Source organism: Apodemus sylvaticus, chromosome 19 (assembly GCF_947179515.1).
Source record: "Apodemus sylvaticus chromosome 19, mApoSyl1.1, whole genome shotgun sequence".
In the NCBI taxonomy this organism is placed as follows: Eukaryota; Metazoa; Chordata; class Mammalia; order Rodentia; family Muridae; genus Apodemus; species Apodemus sylvaticus.
In genome coordinates, this window is record NC_067490.1 from 1348928 (window position 1) to 1372692 (window position 23765).

Sequence of the window (23765 nt, forward strand, 5' to 3'; positions counted from 1 at the left end):
GTGTGTGTATTTGGGTAAGAGTGTGTGTTTGCAATTGTCTGTGAATATGTGCACACACGTGTGAGCTTGTATGAGTGTGCACGCACTTATAGAAGTATAAGAAAACTAAGAGAGGAGTAGATGAGTGGCCCTTAGTGTTAAGAGACTCAGAAGGGAATATTGGGGTAGCTGGCTGTTCTGGGCAACTTAGAGGTCAGGACAATAGGAAAACATTTTCCGGTTTCTCAGAAGACAATGGCAGCGTGGGATCCACACAGTAACAAGGCTCCTGAGAGGTTGGGAGAAGTCATGCTAACAAGGGAGGAAGTTGCCACATGAAGGAAATATCAAGGATCTGACAGTCTGGTGCTGGTGTGCCAGACTGTTATTTCCCCAGTGCAGGTGGAACCTGTCAGGAGCCTTTTAGGACCGACTGTGGGTCTAACACAGGGAGTTTGGACCCATTTTTTTTATGTATTTAGAAGACAGATTCCAGAGCAGTCTGGCTTGGCAGTGTGAGCTAACCCTAACCCTAAGCCACTACAGGTGAACACAGACCCCTGGTCTCTGTGGGAAAGAAACTGTGGTGCTTGCAGGTCAAAGCCTCCTGCTTTAAAGGAAACTTCTCTCCACTGCATTCCAGACCACCTGCGGGCCATCACAGTGGGGTTGGGTGTGGAGGAAGGAAGGAGCAAAACAGTTGCTCTTACCCTGAAGGTTTTCTCTCTGGTTACCATCTGACATTCTGAGCAGGGCTCAGGCAGAGGATGCTATCTGTACCCAGGGCTCTATGCAGGAGTCAGGACAAAGTCCCAAGTCCCCAGAAGTGGCTTTTAGGGGTTGAGGGCTGAGGGCGGGGCTTGGGTTGGTTTCACTTCTTGCTCCTGCTGTCAATGTCAGTTTTACTGCCTGGGCACTGTTTTCTGCTGAAGCACCTCCCGTGCCCTTTGGGAGGAGGTTCCTAGAAGACAGGATTAAAGTACCTGTGATTGCAAGTTACAAAGTCCAGGATTTGTATCACTGTCCGTGGATCTCCATATCCGAGGATGGGGATCCTTATGCATTGTCCTCTACTGCTCCTGCTGCTGGTGGCCGTCCTGACCCCGACCCAGACCGATACAAGTGAGTGGAGGTCGCGAGGGAAACGGCGTTTGCGAGGGTGGGGGCGGTTGCAACACAGGAGAAGTCATATCCTGTGTCACCACACCCTCCGCCCCCTTTCCACCTGTGTCCAGAGACCCGCGCCCTGCGCCCCTACAGGCCTGTACACCCGCCCAGGGTCCCGGGAGGAGGTCAGGGTCTTACAATGCCCTGCTCCCAGGATCACACTCTCTGCGGTATTTCACCACTGCCGTGTCCCGGCCCGGCCTTGGGGAGCCCCGGTTCACAGCTGTGGGTTATGTGGACGACACGCAGTTCATGCGCTTCGACAGCGATGAGGAGAATCCCAGAGCTGAACCGTGCGAGCCATGGGTGGAACAGATGGAGCCCGAGTATTGGGACCAGGAGACACGGATATTCAAGGAGCACACCCAGAATTTCCGCACTTGCCTTCAGAACCTGCTCCACCAGTACAACCAGAGTCAGAACGGTAAGTGAGCCCGCTTGAGTGTTGGAAGTCTCATCCCCTCACGAGCTCACTGAAGGGCTATGGGATCCGCTATGGGTGCCTAAGTTTTGCTTTAGGTTTGGGGACTGTTCCTGAGGATGGGCAGGACTGAGTCCTTGCCCTGGCCAGGTTCCCACACTATCCAGGATATGCACGGGTGCTACGTGGGATCAGATGGTCAGTTCCTACACGGGCACTATCAACATGCCTATGATGGCCACGATTATATCACCCTGAACGAGGACCTGAGCTCCTGGACCGCAGCAGATGCAGTGGCTCAGATAACTCAACACAAGTGGGAGGAGGCTGGCGTGGCAGAGGAATACAAGGCCTACCTGGAGGGCACATGCGTGGAAACACTCCACAAATTACTGGATAACTGGGAGGAAACTCAGCAACACTCAGGTAAGTAGTATAGTTCCAGGAACAACCCTCGCTTGACTCTCTTGTTCTTTGATTGGGGAAGAAGAAGAAATCAGCTAGAATACTGCCTTTGTCTTGCCTCGGGATAGAGAGAAGGCTTCTGGTATTCTTGATCCAGATTCCAAGACAAGGAGAGGGGCTCTCCTCATTATTTCCCTTCTCTCTGGACAGTTCAGCGTCTGTTTCAGGAGGGAAACAGGGAAGATCTCTGGAATAGTCAACAGTAGCCCCCTTCAGTCTGCAGGCCTTTGGAGCAGTGGCTTCTCTAGGGTCCCCTGCTCTCTGCACACACTGGGGTCACTGGAGTCTGACTCTGGTGACACCAAGTGTCTCAGACCCACCCAGTCAGGAGCAGGAGTCTCTTTCTCAATAGGTGGTAGGAATATAGAGTACCTAGGCCCTTTCACCCAAATCCTAGAACACCCCCTCCCCGCCCTGCAAACAAAAAACAAAAAAACAAACACAGCACTGCTGAGGGACTTTGACCACTGTCAGCGCCCAGATTCCCTGTGCCTCCGTGGGACTGCTCACGTAAGCACCTGCAGTTTCCAGGAAAAGTGAAAAATGGCTGACAGTTCCTATTCTTCTCCTCAGACCCCCCAAAGACACATGTGACCCGTCACCCCAGACCTGAAGGTGATGTCACCCTGAGGTGCTGGGCCCTGGGCTTCTACCCTGCTGACATCACCCTGATCTGGCAGAAAGATGGGGATGAACAGATCCAAGACTTGGAGATTGTGGAGACCAGGCCTGCAGGGGATGGAACCTACCAGAAGTGGGCTGCTGTGGTGGTGCCTTCTGGGAAGGAGCAGAATTACACATGCCATGTGCAGCATGAGGGGCTGTCTGAGCCCCTCACCCTGAGATGGGGTAAGGAGGGTGTGGGTGCAGAGCTGGAGTCAGGGAAAGCTGGAGCCTTCTGCAGACCCTGAGCAGGTCAGGGCTGAGAGCTGGGGTCATAACCCTCACCTTTCCTTCCTATGCCTTCTCATCCCAGAACCCCCTCCATCCACCACCTCCAACATGGTGATCATTGCTGTTCTGGTTGTCCTTGGAGCTGTGGCCATCATTGGAGCTGTGGTGGCTTTTGTGATGAAGAGGAGGAGAAACACAGGTAGGAAAGGGCAGGGTCTGAGTTTCCTCTCCGCCTCTTTAGAAGTGTGCTCTGCTCATCAGTGGGAAACACAGCCACACCCCTCATTTCTATTGACTCTAACCCGAGTCTGTGTCGGCTCTGTAAGGTTCCGAGGGTTAGACTCTTCCTTCCTCTCTCACAGCTTTTCTTCTCACAGGTGGAAAAGGAGGGGACTATGCTCCAGCTGGAGGTAGGTGTGGGGGACAGAACTGTCTCTGAGACTCTTGGGGTGAAACCAGAGTGAAGTCAGCCCTAACAGCCCCTTCAGGCCCACCAGTCAGTCTCCTGAGTGTCTTATTTCTTCTCCTGCAGGCAGCAACAGTGTCCAGAGCTCTGACTTGTCTCTGGAGGCTTGAAAAGGTAGCACATGGGGCCTGGGATTGAACCTGAGGAGAACAGGAGAGGACTGAGTCCCAGGGCCTCTCAGGTCGAGACCTCTGAATGAGTGCTGGGCCTTAGAGATGTGTAAATATTGGCTGCCCTGACTCTTGTTTTTTACCCTGAGATACTTCCCTGTGGGAACAAGTTCTGATTTAGAAACGACAAATGTCTAAAGCTATGTGCTTTCCCTGTATGCACAATGGGAAGACCTGGAGAGCCCAGGCTACCCTAGCACACCAGGACACCCTGTCCTTGAATTTCCCTGCTCTCCTTTCCACAGCCAACCTTCCCTGTCCAGGAGGCATTAGGAGTCATCTGCATCATGACAGCTCCCTGCTGACCTGAGCTGCAGCTCCTCACTTCACAGTAAACAGAAGAATCTGAATGTGAACTTGATTGTTCAAATCTTTGACCGGAGGGGTTGATTAGTGGGTAAATTAAGGCATTGAGAATGCTCAGAGTGCTGTGGAGGAGAATAAACGGCAGCATGGAGAACCTTCCGGAATGTGTGTTTCCTGTGTCGAGTGTCAGGTGGGACAGGAGGCTGTGGCCATGCCCAGCTGGAGCCCGGCTCATGAGCACTTTGGTGTGGTCTGGTCAGTCCTCAGCTCTGTCCTCCTGAGACCTTTTGTCCTGGTCACTTGGTGGAATGACGGGGTGACAGACTGTGATCAAAGAGTCAGGGTGATGACTTTAGCCGTGTCCAGTCCCCAGAAGAATAAGCAGCCAGGGCGGCTGTGCAAGTCAGCCTTGGCTCAGTCCTGGCTCTGGCTCTTCCCCCTTCTTCTTCTGTGTTTATTCTGCATCTTTTTAGTTTGTATGGAGGAGCAGACTCTTGCTTGTTCCTGTGAGCGGTGCCTGTCTCAGTCTCCTTTGGGGTCTCTGATTAATGTCAGGGTCTTTCCATCATGGTGCCCAAAGGCCCAACCAGGCCCCTACACTCAGGAGACTGGGATGAGAACAGGAACTTCTTCCACACAAAACATGTCCTCCATCCAGGGCCTCTGCCTTGAGATTCTTCCCCCCCTCCACCCAACCTTCCAGAGTCTAACTCCTGTCTGTAGGATCAACAGAAAGGAGGAATGAACTGGGTCTCAACTTGAATCCAGTCCTGTGGGGACTGTGTTCTGCTCTGGTCTACTGGGTAGCATGCTATCCACCCTCACTCAGAAAGCAAGCATCACAGGTTCACAAGTTTGTGAGCTCAAGTTTCTGGTGCTGAGGGCACACAAAGGGCTGGGAGCAGCTACACCAAGACTTTGGTTGGATTCTCACACCAACACTTGCTGAAGGCCTTGCAGCTTTGTCAACTCACAGTGAGGCTCTCCAGTGGAAGGTCGTCCTGGATGTAGAAGGCTCAGCTGCTGTCAGGAGCTAAGTGGTACAGTGACTGTGTGATATAAGTGGAAATTCCAGCACTGCCTCCCAAGTGCTGCGATTAAAGGCGTGCACACTTAAACAGAGTGTTTTAACCTTAGCACTTTTCTCTTGGGGAAAAGCACTCCAGGGCTTGACTCTTGTACAAATTTTCACTGGAAAATACAGATTTATCTTTTGCCCGTGCAAATGAACATCAAAGCTGCTATTGCTTCTTGTATTATTTATTAGTTGTTTGGTGCTGGTTTGGTTTGGTGGTGGTTTGGTTTGGTTTGGTTTGGTTTGGTTTTGAGGCAAGATCTCACTATGTAGCTCTGACTGCCGTGAAACTCACTCTGTAGACCATGTCAATCCACCTGACTGCCTTCCAAGTGCTGAGGTCAAAGACAGGAACCACTATGGTTGTAGAGACTGCAATGAGGTATCTGCCAGTTATGTTGTTGGTGAAGTACATGATCACAATTTGTGAAACCAAGGGGTCTTGTTTATGAGGAGTCACACACAGTTGGTTCTCAGCATCAGTTACCTATCTATCGATCGATCGATCGATCGATCGATCTAGATATCTATCTAATGGAAAATTATCTATTTATTTAATGTGTGTGGGTATTCTGCCCCCATGTGTGTCTGTGCTCTAGCTTCCTGCCTGGTGTCTGGAGAGGAAGTAGCATCCCCTGGAACTGAAGTTACAGACAGTTGTGAGCTGTCCTGTAGGTGCTGGGAATTGAACCCCAGTCCTCTGGAAGAGCGGCCAGTGCTCTTAACCACTGAGCCACCTCTCCAGCCCCTTCAATATCAGTTCTTTTGTTTGTTTGTTTGTTTTGTTTTTCAAGACAGGGTTTCTCTGTGTAGCCTGTCTGTCCTGGAACTCACTCTGTAGACCACGCTGGCCTCAAACTCAGAAATCCACCTGCCTCTGCCTCCCAAGTGCTGGGAGTAATGGCCTGGACCACCACAGCTCAATATCAGTTCTTAACACACCTAGAGTATCATCATTGTGAATTCTGCTCTGCCCTCAGTAAACCTACACTCATATTCTCAGGCTTTCACAAGAGCTTTTGTGAACAGTGAATTTTCTAAATAAATTTCACACTCTGTAACATGATTTTTACACAAACAATACTTTGTTTAACATCAATATTTTACCACAGTTTCATTATAAAATGTACATTGTCATCAAATAAACTTTGATTTTAAAAACAGAACTGCCTGTCATTACTATATTTCACAAATGAAAACAGATTTGTATAAAGGCAACAATAATACTTTTTAAATGTCAAATGTTGCCAGGCGGTGGTGGCGCACGCCTGTAATCCCAGCACTTGGGAGGTAGAGGCAGGCAGATTTCTGAGTTCGAAGCCAGCCTGGTCTACAGATTGAGTTCCAGGACAGGCAAGGCTATACAGAGAAACCCTGTCTCGAAAACCAAATCCAAAAAAAAAAAAAAAAAGTCAAATATTAATTTAAAAACAACATATGAGAATAGAAGTAAGTGTGCTGCTATTCTAATGGGGATTCCCTGAACTTTCTTTAGTCTGAGCTTGAAAACGTGTATGTCTATTTCTGGAATGTGTCTCAGCCAAGGTTGTTATCAACTCGTATATATTTACAGCTTGTCTAAAATGAAACAAAGAATGTGTAACTATCCTGAATAAGGTAGTTTTGCAAATTTTGTGTGATGCTTGCCAAAAGAATAAATAATACATGGGTGAAATTTTAAAAAGAACTTTATTATAAAGACCTTTCAGGAAATACTGACTTGTGTCTTCCTTTGTTGTCCCGAATTTTAAGTCATGTTTTTAATTAAAGATTTAAAATAGGGAAGATAGATAAAAAGCTCATCTGACTTACAGGATGTTGGGTAACACTGGATTTCAGTGTGGGTTTTCAGAGACTCAGCTATATCCTTGCAAAGATAAAATTAATTCCTCCTGGGGGAGGGATGTTCACTCTAGCCCTGATGGAGGGAGGCTGGATGGCTGTGGTCTGGGATTGGAGAGTGAGCACACTGTGTGTGTGTGTGTGTGTGTGTGTGTGTGTGTGTGTGTGTGTATATATATATATATATATATATATATATATATATATAAAATTTTTGGTTTTGGGGATTTGGTTTTTTGGAGACAGGGTTTCTGTGTAGCCCTAGCTGTCCTGGAACTCACTCTGTAGACCAGGCTGGCCTCAAACACAGAAATCCGCCTGCCTCTGCCTACCCGTGTGCTGATTACAGGCATGCACCACCACTGCCCGGCTCCATATCTCATTTTCTTTCCTCCTCTTCCTCCTCCTCTTCTTCCTCTCTCTGGTCTCTCTGTCTCTCTGCTTCTCTCTCTGTCTCCCTGTCTCTGTCTCTCTCTCTTTGTCTCTCTCTCATGGCTGGCTCTGGAGTAGCCAGCTACTGTGTCAAGAGCAGTCTTAAGAGAGCCTAGGGGACAGAGGACTCCTGGGGACGGCCAGCAGGAGCCTGAGTCCTTGCCAGCTTCCATATGAGGAGGCCATAGTCATGCGGCCCCAGCTCTAGAGAAGCCTTGAGAAGACACAGCAAGAAGAAAACTGAATGTGGCCTGGGAGAGCTCCTGGGCCGGTCTCACAGAGGACTCTTGATGTCACACTGAACCGTGGCCTGGGAGAGCTCCTGGGCCGGTCTCACAGAGGACTCTTGATGTCACACACTGTGGGAAGGGCTGGAGTCTCCAGATGCTGAGCTTGGCTGCTTTGCTACATAGTAGCGATAACTGGCAAGTGCAAATCTCCCACAATCCTCCTGTGGAGTTCCTAAGACTCTGAAAGCCAGAGAGAGCTTTCAAAGATGAGGAATTATCCTAACTAGCCTTTCAATCTGTCCTAAGATAACGTAAGGCAGAATTCTTATCACATTATTTCAATTTTAAGAATTAAAATTCTCACAGCTAAATAGGGTGTGTTACCTATTAGGTCCTGAGGAAAATCCCTAACTGGAATTCCTATTAACCTATCAAATGGGACTCTAGACTGTTTTCTCTCAGCATCCATTACCTATGACAGCAGTGATTCTAAACCCGTGGCTCATATAACCCTTCCACACATCTCACCAAACTCACTTGGAAATCATGGCTATTTCCATGACTCACAAGAGCAGCAACATTACAATTATAAAGTAGCAACAGAAATACCTTTACGGTTGAGGTCACCACAATGAGGACCTGTATTAAAGGGTCTCAGCTTCGGGAAGGTTGAGACCCTCTGTCACAGAGTCCTGGCTCCTCTCAGTATCTCTTACCCTCAGCCCTACCCTTTGAACTCTCCAGTCTCTGAGCTTCTCAGCTTTCCGTCCTCCAGGCCAGACACCAGCTTCCTTGGCTCCTTTGCTCTTGGCCACTTTGTTTCTTCTCCCTGTCCTGGTTCATTTGCTCCCTCCCCCTCTCTCTATCGCTATCTCTCTCCCTCCATCCCTCCCTTTCTCCCTCCCTCCCTCCCCCCTTTGCCTTCCTCAAACTCCCTCTCCTGGACAGGTCTATTCTGCCGCTGTGTTCAGCCTGGGCTCTTCCTTTTCCTCCCCAAACCTAGAACTGTCTGTACCCCTTTCACTCATTGCCACCCTCAATCTAGCTCAATTGGATTTTAATGACCCACAACCACCAATTCCCATCAAAGAACAACGAGGCAGTGCAGGGCTGCTTCTCCCCAGCCCTCCCCTATAACCAGCCTGGCTATTCACCTTCACATGGCCAGTCCATCAAATGCTAAGTTCAGTGAAGAGACTCTGCAAAGGTCTTTAGGGCTCCACATCAGCTGATTTTAATCTGAGGGACTGTCCTAATCAGGGCAAATTTTAAAAGGACTAGGTCCTTCTGTGCCCAGACCCACAATATGATGACTCTACATAGGAGATTTCCTTCACTGACCTTCACAGAGTCACCCAAAGCACCCAAAGCACCCGGTCCACGGAGAATTACCAACAGCCCTGCTCTGCCCCATCCTGACTCCACACAGCAAAAACAGGGGACCTAGGCCCGGATCTGAGAAATGGAATCCTGAGACAGGTTCCCTGTGAGGGGATTCTGATTTAGAGATGAAGCACAGCCTTGTGGGAAATTCCATACTGATGGCTAGTCAACTTAGCAGGTTCATTGAGAAAATACATCTCACTGGTTCATGAGGGTGCATGCCTTTAATGCCAGCACTCAGGAGGCAGAAGCAGGTGGATCTATGAGTTTGAGGCAAGCCTGGCCTAAAAAAAGAAAGTCCCCGGACAGACAAGTTGATAGACAGACAGACAGACAGACAGATAGATAGACAGACAGACAGATAGAGGGGGAAGGGATCTCACCTATGTCTCCAGTCAATTCCCAAACCAGCTGGCTGTTGCCAACATAGGCCCCGGGTGTTTCCTTCTGGAGGAGTCCTGTGTCCCATGAGAGGCCTGATATCAGTCTGCAGTCTCCCCTGGATTCCACAGACAGCCTCTAAATAGGTCTCAGGAAGACAGGGTGAAAGGAACAGTTCTTTCAGCTCTTTCTGGGAATTTTGGGAGTCTGTGCAATCCCCCCCCACTCAGGATCTCTGGGAGGAAGTAGCTCCTGGGGGATTTCCTAACTAGCTCGGTTTCACTTTCGAATCCCTAACTTCTCTGGAGTTTTTCTGCCTAGATATTGATGACTTGGCACTAGTTCTCACTCTCTGTAGGGTAATTTCACCTAATTATTTGATTGGCTGATAACGACGACAAGCAGCCAATCGCTGGGCTAAGATAAAGAGTTTTCCTGATCCTACAGAGGAAGTGGTGAACGCCCTTTTTGGGGAGAGGCAGAGAGCAACAGCCTGCAGGTTGTAGGCAGGGGAATTGTCAGACCGGTGGTAGCTTCTACCATAGGAAGAATTTCCAACATAAAATAGATGATGAGTTTGGGACAATAGATTCTGCACCCAGAGGTTGTGTCATTTGGTTACTTTTAAAATTAAAATTCTCTGGTGTTTTCCGTTCGCGATGGTAATTTGAAGTTGTGTTCTGAGATAATACAATCAGCATTGCTCTGATTTAGAAAGTTGTCTAAGATCCTCCCAGACCCAGATGGTCTGGGTCCTCAAGGCCGCTGTGCTCTGCGCCATTCTCCTGAAGCTGGACGCCTGCTTGTCCTGGACTCCGACCCCTTTAGGTGAGTGAGATCCGGGAGGGAAACCTTCTCTTCTGGGAAGGCGAGGGGCAGCAATAGCCAGTCTCTGCATCACCCAGCAAGATCCTCCCACCCCCTTCTCCAGCTGTCCTGAACCCTGCGCCCCGTTCCCCTGCCGCCCGCACACCCTCGGGGCATCACTGGAGGTGATTTGGGTCTCACCATGTGCTGCCCCCAGGCTCACACTCCCTGCGGTATTGCTCCACTGCCACCTCGTGGCCCAGCCCCCGGGAGCCACGGATCATAGTCGTTGGCAACGTAGATGATACAGAGTGCGTGCGATTGGATTCTGACGACCCAAAGACTCATAGGGTGGATCTCTGCGCGCTGGAGCAGGCAGGGCGGGAATACTGGGAGCAGCAGATTTATATAGTCAGGAATCAAGCACAGCTGTCTGAAAGGAAAATGATGACCCTGGTTCGACTTTACAAGAGCATGAATGGTGAGTGACACCTACCCATCCCAAGGATGTACCAGGGTTGTCCACATTCAGTGCACAGGAGTTTCACCCAACACCTGTCCAGTTCCTCAAAGGAAGAGTCTGAAGGGATTGGCTTGGACTTAGTCTGTGCTATAGTAGTGCTGTGCTTCCACACCGCTGACCACCCACGATGTCCTCCCCAGACTCTCACACTCTACAGTGGCTGCAAGGCTGCGATGTCGGGTCAGATGGGCGCCTGCTTCGCTGGTACGACCAGTTCGCCTATGATGGCGTGGATCGCCCCACCCTGAACCAAGACCTGAGTTCCTGGACAGCGGGGACCAGCACTGTAGCTCAGATCTCTCAGCACCAGTCAGAATCCTACCTGAAGGGCCACTGCTCAGAGCTGCTGCAGAAATCCCTGGAAAAAGGGAAGGAGAGGCTGCTGCGTCCAGGTGCCCAGGGGAGCCTAACCGTGTCCATGATTCCTTTAGGCAGCTTGCTGGGAGTTTGGAGAGCTGGGGGTCCTTGGGTGGGAAGAGATGACTTGGGGTATAGCTCACAGGTTGAGCACTACCCAGCAAGCACAGTTCTGGTTTAGCTCCTTAGCCTTTGCAAAGGAGGAGAGGGAGACAGGTTAGTAAGAAGGTCTTAACTCACTCTTCCCAAGTCCAGAGAGGCAAGAGCCCCTTGTGTTCCAGATGTGTGACAAAGCGATGACTCCCTCAGAAGACAGCCCCTCTCTTACTAACAAAAATTTCCTCCAACAGGAGACCAATCTTTTAGTAACTGATCAACAATTTCTTTCGGTCTTTCTCTCTTTCTTTCTTCTTTTTTTGCTATTGTTTATTTTATTTATTTATTTTAGAGATTTATTTATTTATTATATGTAAGTACACTGTAGCTCTCTTCAGACATACCAGAAGAGGGCTTCAGATCTCATTACAGATGGTTGTGAGCCACCATGTGGTTCCTGGGATTTGAACTCAGGACCCTCAGTAGAGCAGTCAGTGCTCCTAACCACTGAGCCATCTTTCCAGCCCCAATCAACAATTTCTTGACTTGAGCAATGGTCCTGGATCCTAGGGAGCTTTTTCTCAGACCTCGTTCTGTGCCACAGACTTCAGTGTCTCTGGAATCTGACTCCTGCTTTCTGAGTCTCCTGACTTTCTGAGTCTCCTGACTTTCTGAGTCTCTGCTCTGAACCAGAATCCCTTTCCATGAGTCTGCAGACACCTGGAGCCTCCTCCCCCATACTGCCACCCGCACATCCTAAAGCATCCCAAAGAACAGATCCTCCCAGGTGCATGGGCTCTAGATGATGTCTAGATTATGGACACCCTAATCCCACCCCAGTTCTCCTGTCCATCCCAAGATGGTCACATGAACACTGCTGAGTCCTCAGAGAGCAAGATGCCTCATCCTTTCAACTCTCTCCCTCAGACCCTCCTAAGGCACATGTGACCTGTCACCCTGGACCTAAAAGTTATGTCACCCTGAGGTGCTGGGCCCTGGGCTTCTACCCTGCTGACATCACCCTGACCTGGAAGTTAGATGGGGAGGACCTGACCCAGGACATGGAGTTTGTGGAGACCAGGCCTGCAGGGGATGGAACCTTCCAGAAGTGGGCAGCTGTGGTGGTGCCTCTTGGGAAGGAGCAGAAATACACATGCCATGTGCAGCATGAGGGGCTGTCTGAGCCCCTCACCCGGAGATGGGGTAAGGAGGGTGTGGGTGCAGAGCTGGGGTCAGGGAAAGCTGGAGCCTTCTGCAGACCCTGAGCAGGTCAGGAGTGAGAGTTGAATGGTCTTCACTTTCTCTTCCTATCCCCTCCCTTCTCCTTCCCTCCCCTTCCCTTCCCAGAGCCTGCATGGTACAAGGACCCTACCTTTTGGATTGTTGCCTCGATTATTATTTTGGTCATAGTTTGTGTCTTCCTCTCGGTGTTCTGCATATGCAAGAAGAAGAATGCAGGTAGGGGAGACATGTGTTCTGGGTTTTCTTGTCTCACTGAGGGTTTGAAGCCTGAGGTAGAGGCATACCCTGCTTAGGTGATGGCAAGGACCATCCTCAGCCTTGTGTCCTCTGAGCCTGGAGCCTTTTTGTTTAACCTTAAGTGAAGGGGACTGAAGGGCAGTTTCTGCTTGGGGACAGTTCTGGTGCCTGAGACCTCACACCCAGCTGTCACAGGCAAAGGTCTCACTGAGGAAAAACCTCCAAGGAGGCACTGCATCGCCTCAGTTCTGGAAATTTCCCTTGGGTCCAGGACTAAGGAAGGGGTTTTGCTAGACCAGTGGCTCTCCAACTATGGGTCAAGATTCCTTTGGAGGTTGTCCTCTGACCTCCTACATATCAGACATCCTACATATGATATCTATATTACAGTTTGTAACAGTAGAAAATTACAGTTATGAAGTAGCAACAAAATAATGTTATAGTTGGGGGTCACCACAACATGAGGATACTGTATTAAAGGTTGGCACTGCATTAGGAAGGTTGAGAACCACTGCTCTAGGCCCTATGACTCCCTGCTCCCAAACCATCCATACATGGTTTTCTTTCCTCAGGTAGGAGAGAAAGGCGTGACACCCAGGAAGCAGGTGAGTATGGTGAGGGGTGACCTCTGAGACCCTTGGAGCTCATGGGAGCCCGCCATAGTTCCTCCCTTAGCCTCCAGTCTTCTGAAGTCTGACTGGATCCTGTTTTGTTCTTTCCTAGACAGAGACCGTCCCCAAGACTCTAGAACTGTTGTGGATGATGAGGTAAAACATGGGGTGGCAGAGAGGACTTGTGATGGGGAGGTAGGGAGCCTTTGAATTTGGACACTCTGAGGAGTGAGCTATTCAGAACATCACCGGTTACAGTAACTGCCCTGAATCTGCTTTTACTCTTGCAGGAAATGGAGGCTTTCTGTAGGACTGAGAACGAGGAGAGTCATTCAGGCGACTTGCTTGGAACACACACGCAGCTGTGCCTCCTCACCCACTGCCCGTGCGGATTCACCTGCAACATCTTCTGAAGAATGTAATCTTTCCTTTTGTATCCCATTAGCAAATCTTCATTTTGAGCTTGACCAGATTTAGAATCACCTGGGAGATGCCCCTTTGGGTGGCTGTGAGGGCAGCAGGCCAGTTCTTGCCACCCTGGACAGAAAGAGGTCCCACCTTCCTGTCTTGAAGATCTAACCACCTGTCTCTTCCCTATGCGACCTCTAGTCAGGCATTTTGTCAGGGTGTCAGGAGCCCAGGGAGACGAAGTTCCCTCCTCTCACCCACAGAACTCTGGGTACTACCCCCAGTGTTTCAAGGACATTTAATCAGGTCAAATTGGGATCAATGGCTTTGATGCAGAAAAGAACTGTGAACTAGTAGAGATGGAGTTTAATAAAAAAATATATATTTTTTTAAATTTTAAGGCATCTTAAATCTATTTATTTATTAGGTATATACATGTGAGAGCTATAGCGCACCTGTGGGAGACAGAGGACGGCTTGCTGGAGAGTCCGTTCTCTTTTTCCACCAGGTAGGTCCAGGGATGGAGCGCAGGTCAGCAGATTTGGACGCAAGTGCCACTACCCACTGAGCCATCTGGCTGCCAATCCCCCAAAAAAGTATGTTTGGAAGGTTGGCTCCATTTTTGTTATTCATTTTTACTGGACTGTGACTTGGAAGTAGAAGCAGCCTACATCTCTTGGCGGTCTGTTCCTGGTGTTTTTTTCCTTGGCTTCCTTCATTCTCTTGGCCCAACACTTAGTTCCACAGCCTCTCCTCGGTCTCCATAGCACGTCATCTCTACAAAGCCATACATCGGTGTTTTGCTGCAGGACACATAGAGTAACGAGATGCCGGTCTTGGATCTTGGGGGGCCTGTAGTCCTAGGCTTCTTACCTTCCTTTGTTTGTTTGTTTTTTTAAGATTTATTTACTTACTATATGTAAGTACACTGTAGCTGTCTTCAGACACTCCAGAAGAGGGCGTCAGATCTCATTATGGATGGCTGTAAGCCACCATGTGGTTGCTTCTTGCCTTCTTTGTTTACTTTCTGACAACCTGTTGGCTGACACCATCAGCCTCTTTAGAAAGACTGAAAAGCTTTCAGATTCTGTGGTTCTCTTGGGCTCCAACCGCTAAGGCACAGCAGTTTCTGTCAGTCCAGGAATCTCCCTTTCTCAGAACTCTGCTTATGATAACCAAGTTGAGGACTCAGACTAGAGACAGACAGACAGACTGTGTGTCTGCAGACAGACTCGGGCTGCCTCGCTCCAGCTTTCCTTGCTCTCTAACGAGAGTTACACAGCAGCAGGTGCACTTTGCTGTGGGTCCAGACACCTCACTGGGACCTCCCAAGGGAAGCCCCTGTTTGCGGTTCCCACCACTGGTTCGGAGCATGGATCCCTCTTCACCCAGAGGATCAGCAACTGCTTCTCCTGGAAAGTATGAAGTACCATTTATCCTCCCTGCGTTGCTGGCAGCCAGTGGCTGCGAAGGAGGTACTCAGCTTCATCTGGACACAGCCGACTGCCTGGGAGGTGCCATGAGACAGAAAAAAACAAAAGCTTTTTAATGTAGGCGTTCAGCAGGGGGACTAAGAGAGGTGCCAGGAAAAGAGAAAGATAAATGTTAAGAAAAATGGCTGCGGGCTGGTGAGATGGCTCAGCGGTTAAGAGCACTGACTGCTCTTCTGAAGGTCCTGAGTTCAAATCCCAGCAACCACATGGTGGCTCACAACCATCTCTAATGAAATCTGACACCCTCTTCTGGGGTGTCCAAGGACAGCTACAGTGTACTCACATAGAATAAATAAATCTTAAAAAAAAAAAGAAAAGAAAAGAAAAATGACTGCTGCTGGCCACACCTTTAATCCCAGCACTTGGGAGGCAGAGGCAGGTGGATCTCTTAAATTTGATCTACAGAGTGAGTTCTAGGACTGCCAGGGCTATTCAGAGAAACCCTGTCTCAAAAAATTATAATTAACTAATTAAAATATCAAATAAAGCCGGGCGGTGGTGGCACACGCCTGTAATCCCAGCACTCTGGGAGGCAGAGGCTCCCAGATTTCTGAGTTCGAGGCCAGCCTGGTCTACAGAGTGAGTTCCAGGACAGCCAGGACTATACAGAGAAACCCTGTCTCAAAAAAAACAAATCCAAAAAAAAAAAAAAAAAAAAAACAAAAACAAAAAGAAAAATCAAATAAAGCTAGATCTAAAATAATGTTGATTGCTCTGTGTGAAGTATTCAATATTTCCTTCATCGGTGACCAGGGTTGTGAGCTATCTTCTGTATGTGGGATTCAAACACAGGTCCTCTGCAAGAGCAGTCAGTGTTCTCTGTTAACCACCGAGCCAAGTCTCCAGTCTCAAATTCAATATTTTTTAAGGCAATAGAAAACCAAATCTTGACAAGATTACAGTTAAATGCCTGAGTACATAAGTCTGTATAAATTACTATTACAACAACATGGTAAATTAATAGATCATTTTACAAATATTCTTTCTAAATCCCTTTTCTGCCTTAACTCTTGGAGTTAAGGATCCCATCTTCAGTTACTTACAACCTGCAATTCTTTTTTTGTTTTGTTTTGTTTTTCAAGACAGGGTTTCTCTGTGTAGCCCTGGCTGTCTTGGAACTCACTCTGTAGACCAGGGTGGCCTCGAACTCAGAAATCCGTCTGCTTTTGCCTCCCAAGTTCTGGGATTAAAGGCGTGCGCCACCACTGCCCGGTTCACAAGCTGCAATTCTTGCGTGTTTGTAAGGCCCCTTCTTCTAACAATTCAATACCACAGCTCTGCTTTACTCTCTATGCAATAAAAATTCTACTTTGACATATTGAAAAAAAGGCCAGGAAAGAAGTTTCCACAAAGTCATCAGGATGGCTGGCTCTGAGATACATTGTTGCCTGCAAAGACAGCTGACTCTGTGATGGTCCTGTGAGCACACCTTGGCATCCATCTGGGAACAACAACCCACCTAAGAACTGAAAACTGGAAATCTCAGGTTCTTGTGGACCTGTTGAAGTGTCTGCCATCTGACTTAGACTGTGGCAGGCATTAGGCAATGACATTTGTTACAAGATAATGGGGTCACTCACCCTAGAATCAGGACCCTGTACAACTCAAAATGTGTTATGTCTACAAAATTAATGTTTCTTGATGGATGTTGGTGATACATACCTTTAATCCCAGCACTTGAGAAACAGAGGTAGGTGGATCTCTGAGAATCTCAGGCTAGCCTTGTCTACAGGATGGATAGATAGACAGATAGATAGACAGATAGATAGATAGATAGATAGATAGACAGACAGACAGATAGATAGATAGAATTAAATAAAATAGAGCTGGAGAAGCCAGGCGGTGGTGGCACATGCCTTTAATCCCAGCACTTGGGAGGCAGAGGCAGGCGGATTTCTGAGTTCAAGGCCAGCCTGGACACAGAGAAACCCTGTCTGGAGGGGGGGACAAAAACAACAACAACAACAGCAAATTAGGGCTGGAGAGATGGCTCAGCGGTTAAGAGCACTGACTGCTCTTCCAGAAGTCCTGAGTTCAAGTCCCAGCAACCACAAGGTGGCTCACAACCATGTGCAATGAGATCAGATGCCCTCAGATCTGGTGTGGGGACAGATCTAGCTGGGTGAGTCTGAAGGCAGTTACAGCTTACTTACATATAATAAATACATCTTTAAAAAATAAAAATAAAAAATCAGTAAAATAAAAGAATAACAGTTCAGGACACAACCATGAACTTTAAACAGAGAACTCATCCCAGCACACTGCAGAGCCAGGCAGAGACAACTGTTTCTCAGGGTGGCCACCAGGTGGCAGTTTGCCTGTGGCTGAAAAGGCTTCCAAGGCGACAATTAGCTACTCAAATTTACAAAACAAATTCATCCTGCTCTAGGAAGTCCTTTAAGGCTGGAGGGTGAGCTCTGGGCCTCAACCACTTTCTGTGAAATCCCTTTCTGATTTCTGCAGAGTGCGGTTCTCGGGATCCCATCCGAGAAAGCAACAGCAGACCTGTGCCCTAGGAAACTGCCTTCTGATTCATCTCCACCAACCAGGGAACAAAACTCATTCCAGAGCTTGAGTCATTCCTGCCGCACTGCCGGGTGGAGTCAGTCGGGTGGAGTCAGTCTGTGGGTACCAACCGGCCGTAGGACCCTCTGGCCTGGGGTGCTTAGTGCAGACCAAACAAATGATTAGCAGTGTTTCTCTGCTACCCTGTTTGCACCATACACATGCAGATCTCCAATAGGAAGAATAACTGAGTCTTCATACTAAAGAAGATAAAATTGTTCCCATCCTACCCCATTGTCCCTGTCACAATCTGTCAGGTCCTTGGGCTGTGATGTAGACAGCCCCAAGGGAATCACTTCCAATTTCTGCATTCCACCATTTGTAAGAGTTGCCGCTGCACCTTAGACCCTCCATAAACTTGCCACCATCAATGGTGTTGGTTTTGGTTTTCTCTCCTGGCACTGCTGCTCTGCAAGGATCCAGCCATGTGTTTTCTAGTTCCCCTAACTGGGTCCTGAGTTTTCTCCAAGGCACCTGCTTTCAGAGAGCAGTAAGAGCCTGTGTTGTTGGTTACCATGGAGATGCAAACCAACCAGGTCTCCGGTTCCTCCCACATCCACTGTGCCTCACTCCCACTAGTGCATTCTTCAGTGTGGCCCTTGTTGGGTCAGCTTTGCACAGGTCCTGTAAACCATCCAGTTTGGGCCACTGAGGTGTGTGTCAAATGCAGCCCTCCTCATCCCCAGCTCTCCCATCAGAGGCCCACCTTCTTCGGTTTTGCTGTGACAACTACAAGTCATGGTGCCAAGTCCACACCTAGCACTGAACCTCAGGTACACAGCACTTGCCTGTCATTTCTGAGGCCCCTGATCTGTCCCCAGCTAGAAAAGGGGGACACAAATGTCATGGGAGCCCTCTAGGCTATGGGCCTGGTTTATTTCAAACATCTCAAACCTGAGCAAGAACCTGTCAGGTCAAAGCGTCTTCTTCTTCTTTTTTTTTTTTTTCCAAGGATTTACTTATTATTTACACAGTGTTCTGCCTATTTGTAGCCTGAAAGCTAGAGGAAGGTTTGTCTTCAGAAATGGGGCCCTGCTGTCGGTTTACAGAGAGCTGACGGCCTGGATTGTTTGGGAATTTCCATGGAGCCCCTTTGGTCAATAACTCAACTGGATGTAACCAAGTTCTGGTACTGGAAGCTTCTTTTGGTGGCAAGAGATGGCCAGTTGGGGCTCTGTCTCCCTCATTATTTAAAGACTCCGTATTTTAGGAAGTTTCCACTGTATTAGGTTTCCCTTCCGCCCCTCATAAGTCCCTCAGTTCTAGCTGACCCTTAACCTGTTCTTCCTTCTCTCCCAAACTGTTCACCTGCAACCCTCATGCCCCACACCAGTCCAGCCATAAAATCTATCCTATTTCCCTCCCAGGAGATCCTTGTGTCCCTTCCTCTATGCCTAATCTCTCTGGGTCTAAAGACTGTAACTTGGCTACCATTCAATGGCTAATATCCACATATAAGTGAATACATACAGCATTTATCTTTCTGATGACCTGGTGGTTTTAGCATAGTAAGATAGAAACATTCCACAGTGGAGTTACATTGTAATCAACCATCTAATAAACTACCACTTGTACAGTTACAGTGTTGCATGTTTATACAGAACAGAGGACTAAAGCAAATCCTTCTGGGGACTGTGGAACTGGCTCAGCTGTTAAGAGTGCATAACTAAGATCATGCAAAGAACCTGAGGTCGGTTCCCAGCACTCACTCTGCACCTCACAATCACCTGGAACTCCAGCTCCAGGGAGTCTGAGGCTCTGTTTGGTCCTCCTCGGGCACTGCACTAATCTATCCTCACACAAACACACATAAACATAATTTATAAAAGAACTACAACTTGATATGCCAGGGCTGGCTGATATCCACTGGGAAGCCTCCCCTTTTTGGAAGAGAAATGGAGGAGTGGATGGGGGAGGGGAAGGACTGGGAGAAGAGGAGGAAGGGAGACTAGTCAGAACATAAAGTTAATTGATTAATTAAATAAGCCAAAGCTTACACAGACTACAACAAGACCTGGAGAAACAGTGTGCCCAAGAGCATAAGTGATAAAGAGCATAAGAGATAGTTCCAGTTAAAGCAGGTCATGTAAGTGACTCATGCTGCTTTCCCTTTTATAAAGACACAAATGACGCAGTCTCAATTCTCATTCCTGTTGGTCGACTAGTTTCTTTAGAAGCCAATCAGTGACGCAGAGGTTCCAAGTAAGGAGTCAACAGGAACACAGTCCACATTCAGGCTCCTCAACTATCCTCAAGACAAGTTAATAAAGTTTTTAAATATGCATGAGATTGTATTTCCTAAAATGACATCTCTACAGCTGCTGCAGAATGCACTCCTAGTGTTCACAGATGGTTCATCAAAAAGAAAAGCCGGATATCGTGTTAACAATCAACAGGTGGTCGTAGAAACGCCTGGTTTATCTGCTCAGTTATCAGAGCTTACAGCAGTGCTGTGTGTTTTTCAAACTGTAAATAGTACGTTTAATCTCTTTACTGACAGTGCTTATGTTGCATTTTCTATACCGCAACTAGAAACCTGTGGCATGTTTAATTTTAATACGCCAGCTGGATCCTTGTTTTCACAATTGCAAGGTATCATTCTTGCTAGAAAAAATCCTTTTTATATAGGACACATTAGATCTCACTCGGGTCTCCCTGGACCTCTGGCTCAGGGCAATGAGTGCATAGACAAGGCACTAATTGGTCAAGTCTTGACCAGGATCCTAGGCTTGACTCAAATCCTTTTGTCTCTGTCCCTGTACCCCAAATTTCTCTCAACAGGTAACCCGGTTTACATGTAGCCGCTGGCGGCTACACCTCACAGACCCTGGGAGTGAGGATGTTATCTTCTTCCTCTTGGCTCCAGCTGCTGCTGGCCCGTGCCGTGGTCCTGGCCCGTGCTGTGGTCCTGACCCAGACTAGTGAGTGAGGGGAGGGGTCGGGAGCAGAAAAGCCTCTGCGAGGAGACGCGGCAGTCTGGGGCGGTGGGGGCGGGGGTAACACCCCAAGTTCCCCCGCCCTATCCCAGTCCCTCTGCCTTCTCCTGGGACTCTGAGCCTGGAGGAGGTTGGGGTCTCACCGCGCGCCGCCCCCAGGCTCACACTCGCTGCGGTATTTCCACACCGCCGTGTCCCGGCCCGGCCTCGGGGAGCCCCGGTTCATAGTCGTCGGCTACGTGGACGACACGCAGTTCGTGCGCTTCGACAGCGACGCGGAGACTCCGAGGATGGAGCCGCGGGCGCCGTGGGTGGAGCAGGAGGGGCCAGAGTATTGGGAGCAGGAGACTCGGAAAGCCAAGGACATGGGGAGGAACTTCAGAGTGAACCTGAGGACCCTGCTGGGCTACTACAATCAGAGTCAGGACGGTGAGTCCATCCCTCCCATGTCCCCCAAATCGGGCCTGGGTCATCTTGACCCGCTGGGTCTAAGTTTCATCCAAAAGCCTACCCAGAACTTCAGACAAGAAAGCTTCCGCAGAATTCTGCTCAGGTTTCAGTAGCACTTTTGTTCCTGAAACTTCTGGGCTATCCACCGACAGAGGACAAGGTGGCCACATGTGGCGCTGATCTGCATGTCCCTTCCAGAATCTCACACGCTGCAGTGGATGTTCGGCTGCGACATGGGGCCCGATGGGCGCCTGCTCCGCGGGTATAGTCAAGTGGCCTACGACGGCCGGGATTACATTTCCCTGAACGAGGACCTGCGCTCCTGGACCGCGACTGACATGGCCTCACGGTCCTCTATGCGCAAATCAGAGGATGTCGGTGAGGCCGACCACCAGAGGGCATACCTGCAAGTTCCTTGTTTGAGGTGGCTCTGGAGATACCTACAGCTGGGAAAGGACAAGCTGCTGCACCCAGGTCCTCTCCTCAGTTTTCCTCTGGGGCTTGGGGAAAAGCCTTGGGGTACAACTCAGGGGCAGCACGCTGTCCAGCAGGCACAGCGCTGAAGAGGAGGGAGAGAGACACCCAAGGCTGCTTTTCCCTGTAGAAGGCTAATCCTTAACACAAGCAGATCAGCTTTGGCAATGGCCCTGGACCCATGGGGGGCTTTACCCTAGGCCTCCCTCTGTCCTCCACTCAGTGTCTCTAGTCAGACTCCAGCTTTTCTCAGTCTCTTGGCCCTCACCCAGCTCTGGACCAGAATCCCTTCCCATGAGTCTGCAGAGACCTGGAGCCTCCTACCCCATATTGTCACTTTCACATCCTAAAGCATCCCAAAGAACAGATCCTCCCAGGTGCACGGGCTCTAGATGATGTCTAGGTTACAGACACCCTAATCCCACCCCAGTTCTCCTGTCCATCCCAGGATGGTCACATGAACACTGCTGAGTCCCTAGAAGAAAGCAAGATGCCTCATCCTTCCAACTCTCTCCCTCAGACCCTCCTAAGGCACATGTGACCTGTCACCCCAGATCTGAAGGTGATGTCACCCTGAGGTGCTGGGCCCTGGGCTTCTACCCTGCTGATATCACCCTGACCTGGCAGTTGAATGGGGAGGAGCTGACCCAGGACATGGAGCTTGTGGAGACCAGGCCTGCAGGGGATGGAACCTTCCAGAAGTGGGCATCTGTGGTGGTGCCTCTTGGGAAGGAGCAGAATTACACATGCCATGTGCAGCATGAGGGGCTGTCTGAGCCCCTCACCCTGAGATGGGGTAAGGAGGGTGTGGGTGCAGAGCTGGGGTCAGGGAAAGCTGGAGCCTTCTGCAGACCCTGAGCAGGTCAGGGCTGAGAGCTGGGGTCATGACCCTCCCCTTCATTTCCTGTGTCTGTCCTTCCCAGAGCCTCCTCCATTCACCGACTCCAACATGGTGATCATTGCTGTTCTGGTTGTCCTTGGAGCTGTGGCCATCATTGGAGCTATGGTGGCTTTTGTGTTGTATAGGAGGAGAAGCAGAGGTAGGAAAGGGCAGGGTCTGGGTTTTCTTTCAGCCTCCTTTAGAAGTGTGCTCTGCTCATTAATGGGAAACACAGCCACACCCTCATTGCCTAGTCTCTAACCTGGGTCTGTGTCAGTTCTGGATACTTCCTAGGGCTGGTGTTTCCCCGGTCACTCATGGCTTTTCTTCTCACAGGTAAAAAAGAGGAAGCTATGCTCATGCTCTCGGTAAGGGCGCACGGGGAGGGGGGGTGAGGGGGATGCACCCTTGTCCTTGAGGCCCTTGGGATGGAGCTGGAGCTCATGGGGAGTTCTGCCAGCCCATAATCCCCTCTTGCCTAGTCCTTTCGTCCCCTCAGTGTGCCTTGTATTTCTTCTACAGCAGGCAGCAAGATTTTTTCTAGATTTCTGACTGGCTTCAGAAGGCATGAAATGATATGAAAATCCCTGGGGACCTGGGATTGGACCTGAGGCAAGGGGGAGGTCCCGGGGCCTCTCAGATTTAGACGTTTGAATGACTGGGCCATCGTTGTATTGACTGTCCATGACTGTTGTTCTGTTGCTTCAGACAGTTGCCTCGTGGGGCTGAGTAACGCGTTCTGACTAAACTTCTGAGGATGTTGCTTTCCCCTGTGAGGACAATGTGAAGAACTGGCAAGCCCAGCCCTTCCTTGCCTACCTGGATGCCTGACTTCAAAACAGAAAACAATAATCTGATTCTGGGCTAGGTGTTCTCTGTTGTTTTTATCTGCACTGAATGGAAACGCAGATTCCAGCAAGATTGTGCAGTGGTAATGACATTGCACAGATGTTTGTGAGCGAGTGTGTGATGTGCTTTCAGTTAGTGTAGGTAAAACAGGCACTGAGCCCACCATTCCTCATATGGTCACTGCTTTAAAATAAAACAAAAATTGCTGGAGAGATGGCATGAACAGGGCATACTATGTTCAACTCTGCTGTTTGTTTACCTTTAGACACCCAGTTTCTTTAGAGTCTACACAAGGTCATTAAAAGAACGGAGGTAAAGAGTGTTTACTATTTGATGGGTGGTGGTGGCGCATGCCTTTAATCCTAGCACTCTGGAGGCCAGTAGATCTCTGAGTTCAAGGTCAGCCTAGTCTATAAGGCAAGTTCCAAGATGGCCAAGGCTACACAGAGAAACCCTGTTTCAAAAAAACCAAGTCTAGGGCTGGAGAGCTGGCTCAACAGTTAAGAGCACTGCTTTTCCAGAGGTCCTGAGTTCAATTCCCAGCAACCACATGGTAGCTCACAACCATCTGTAATGGGATCCAATGGCTTTTCTGGTGTGTCTGAAGACACAGACAAAGTACTTAA

At 49.1% G+C, this 23765-nt stretch overlaps 2 protein-coding genes and 1 pseudogene across 5 annotated transcripts; all 3 read left to right on the forward strand.

Moving 5' to 3' along the window:
* Positions 1-876: 876 nt before the first annotated feature.
* On the forward strand, positions 877-22366 carry LOC127669759 (H-2 class I histocompatibility antigen, D-B alpha chain-like). 4 transcript variants are annotated; one of them, XM_052163963.1, is made up of 8 exons: positions 895-1101; positions 1301-1570; positions 1718-1993; positions 2606-2881; positions 3009-3125; positions 3304-3336; positions 3459-3506; positions 3808-4027. In XM_052163963.1, the coding sequence occupies exons 1-7, from the start codon at positions 1026-1028 to the stop codon at positions 3500-3502; spliced, it is 1092 nt and encodes a 363-aa protein (XP_052019923.1). In that variant the 5' UTR covers positions 895-1025; the 3' UTR covers positions 3503-3506; positions 3808-4027. The 4 variants fall into 4 exon arrangements, with proteins under 4 accessions (XP_052019925.1, XP_052019926.1, XP_052019924.1 ...); XM_052163964.1 differs by having other exon boundaries at positions 894-1101; positions 3459-4027; XM_052163965.1 differs by lacking the exons at positions 3009-3125; positions 3304-3336; positions 3459-3506; positions 3808-4027 and adding an exon at positions 22273-22366 and having other exon boundaries at positions 877-1101; positions 2606-2947.
* LOC127669755 (H-2 class I histocompatibility antigen, Q8 alpha chain-like) lies at positions 9666-13892 on the forward strand. The gene is made up of 8 exons (XM_052163960.1): positions 9666-10039; positions 10236-10499; positions 10682-10933; positions 11922-12197; positions 12342-12452; positions 13046-13078; positions 13197-13240; positions 13375-13892. Exons 1-8 carry the CDS (start codon positions 9955-9957, stop codon positions 13495-13497), a joined length of 1188 nt encoding a protein of 395 aa, XP_052019920.1. The 5' UTR covers positions 9666-9954; the 3' UTR covers positions 13498-13892.
* LOC127669760 (H-2 class I histocompatibility antigen, D-37 alpha chain-like) lies at positions 20382-23351 on the forward strand (annotated as a pseudogene).
* Positions 23352-23765: the final 414 nt, after the last annotated feature.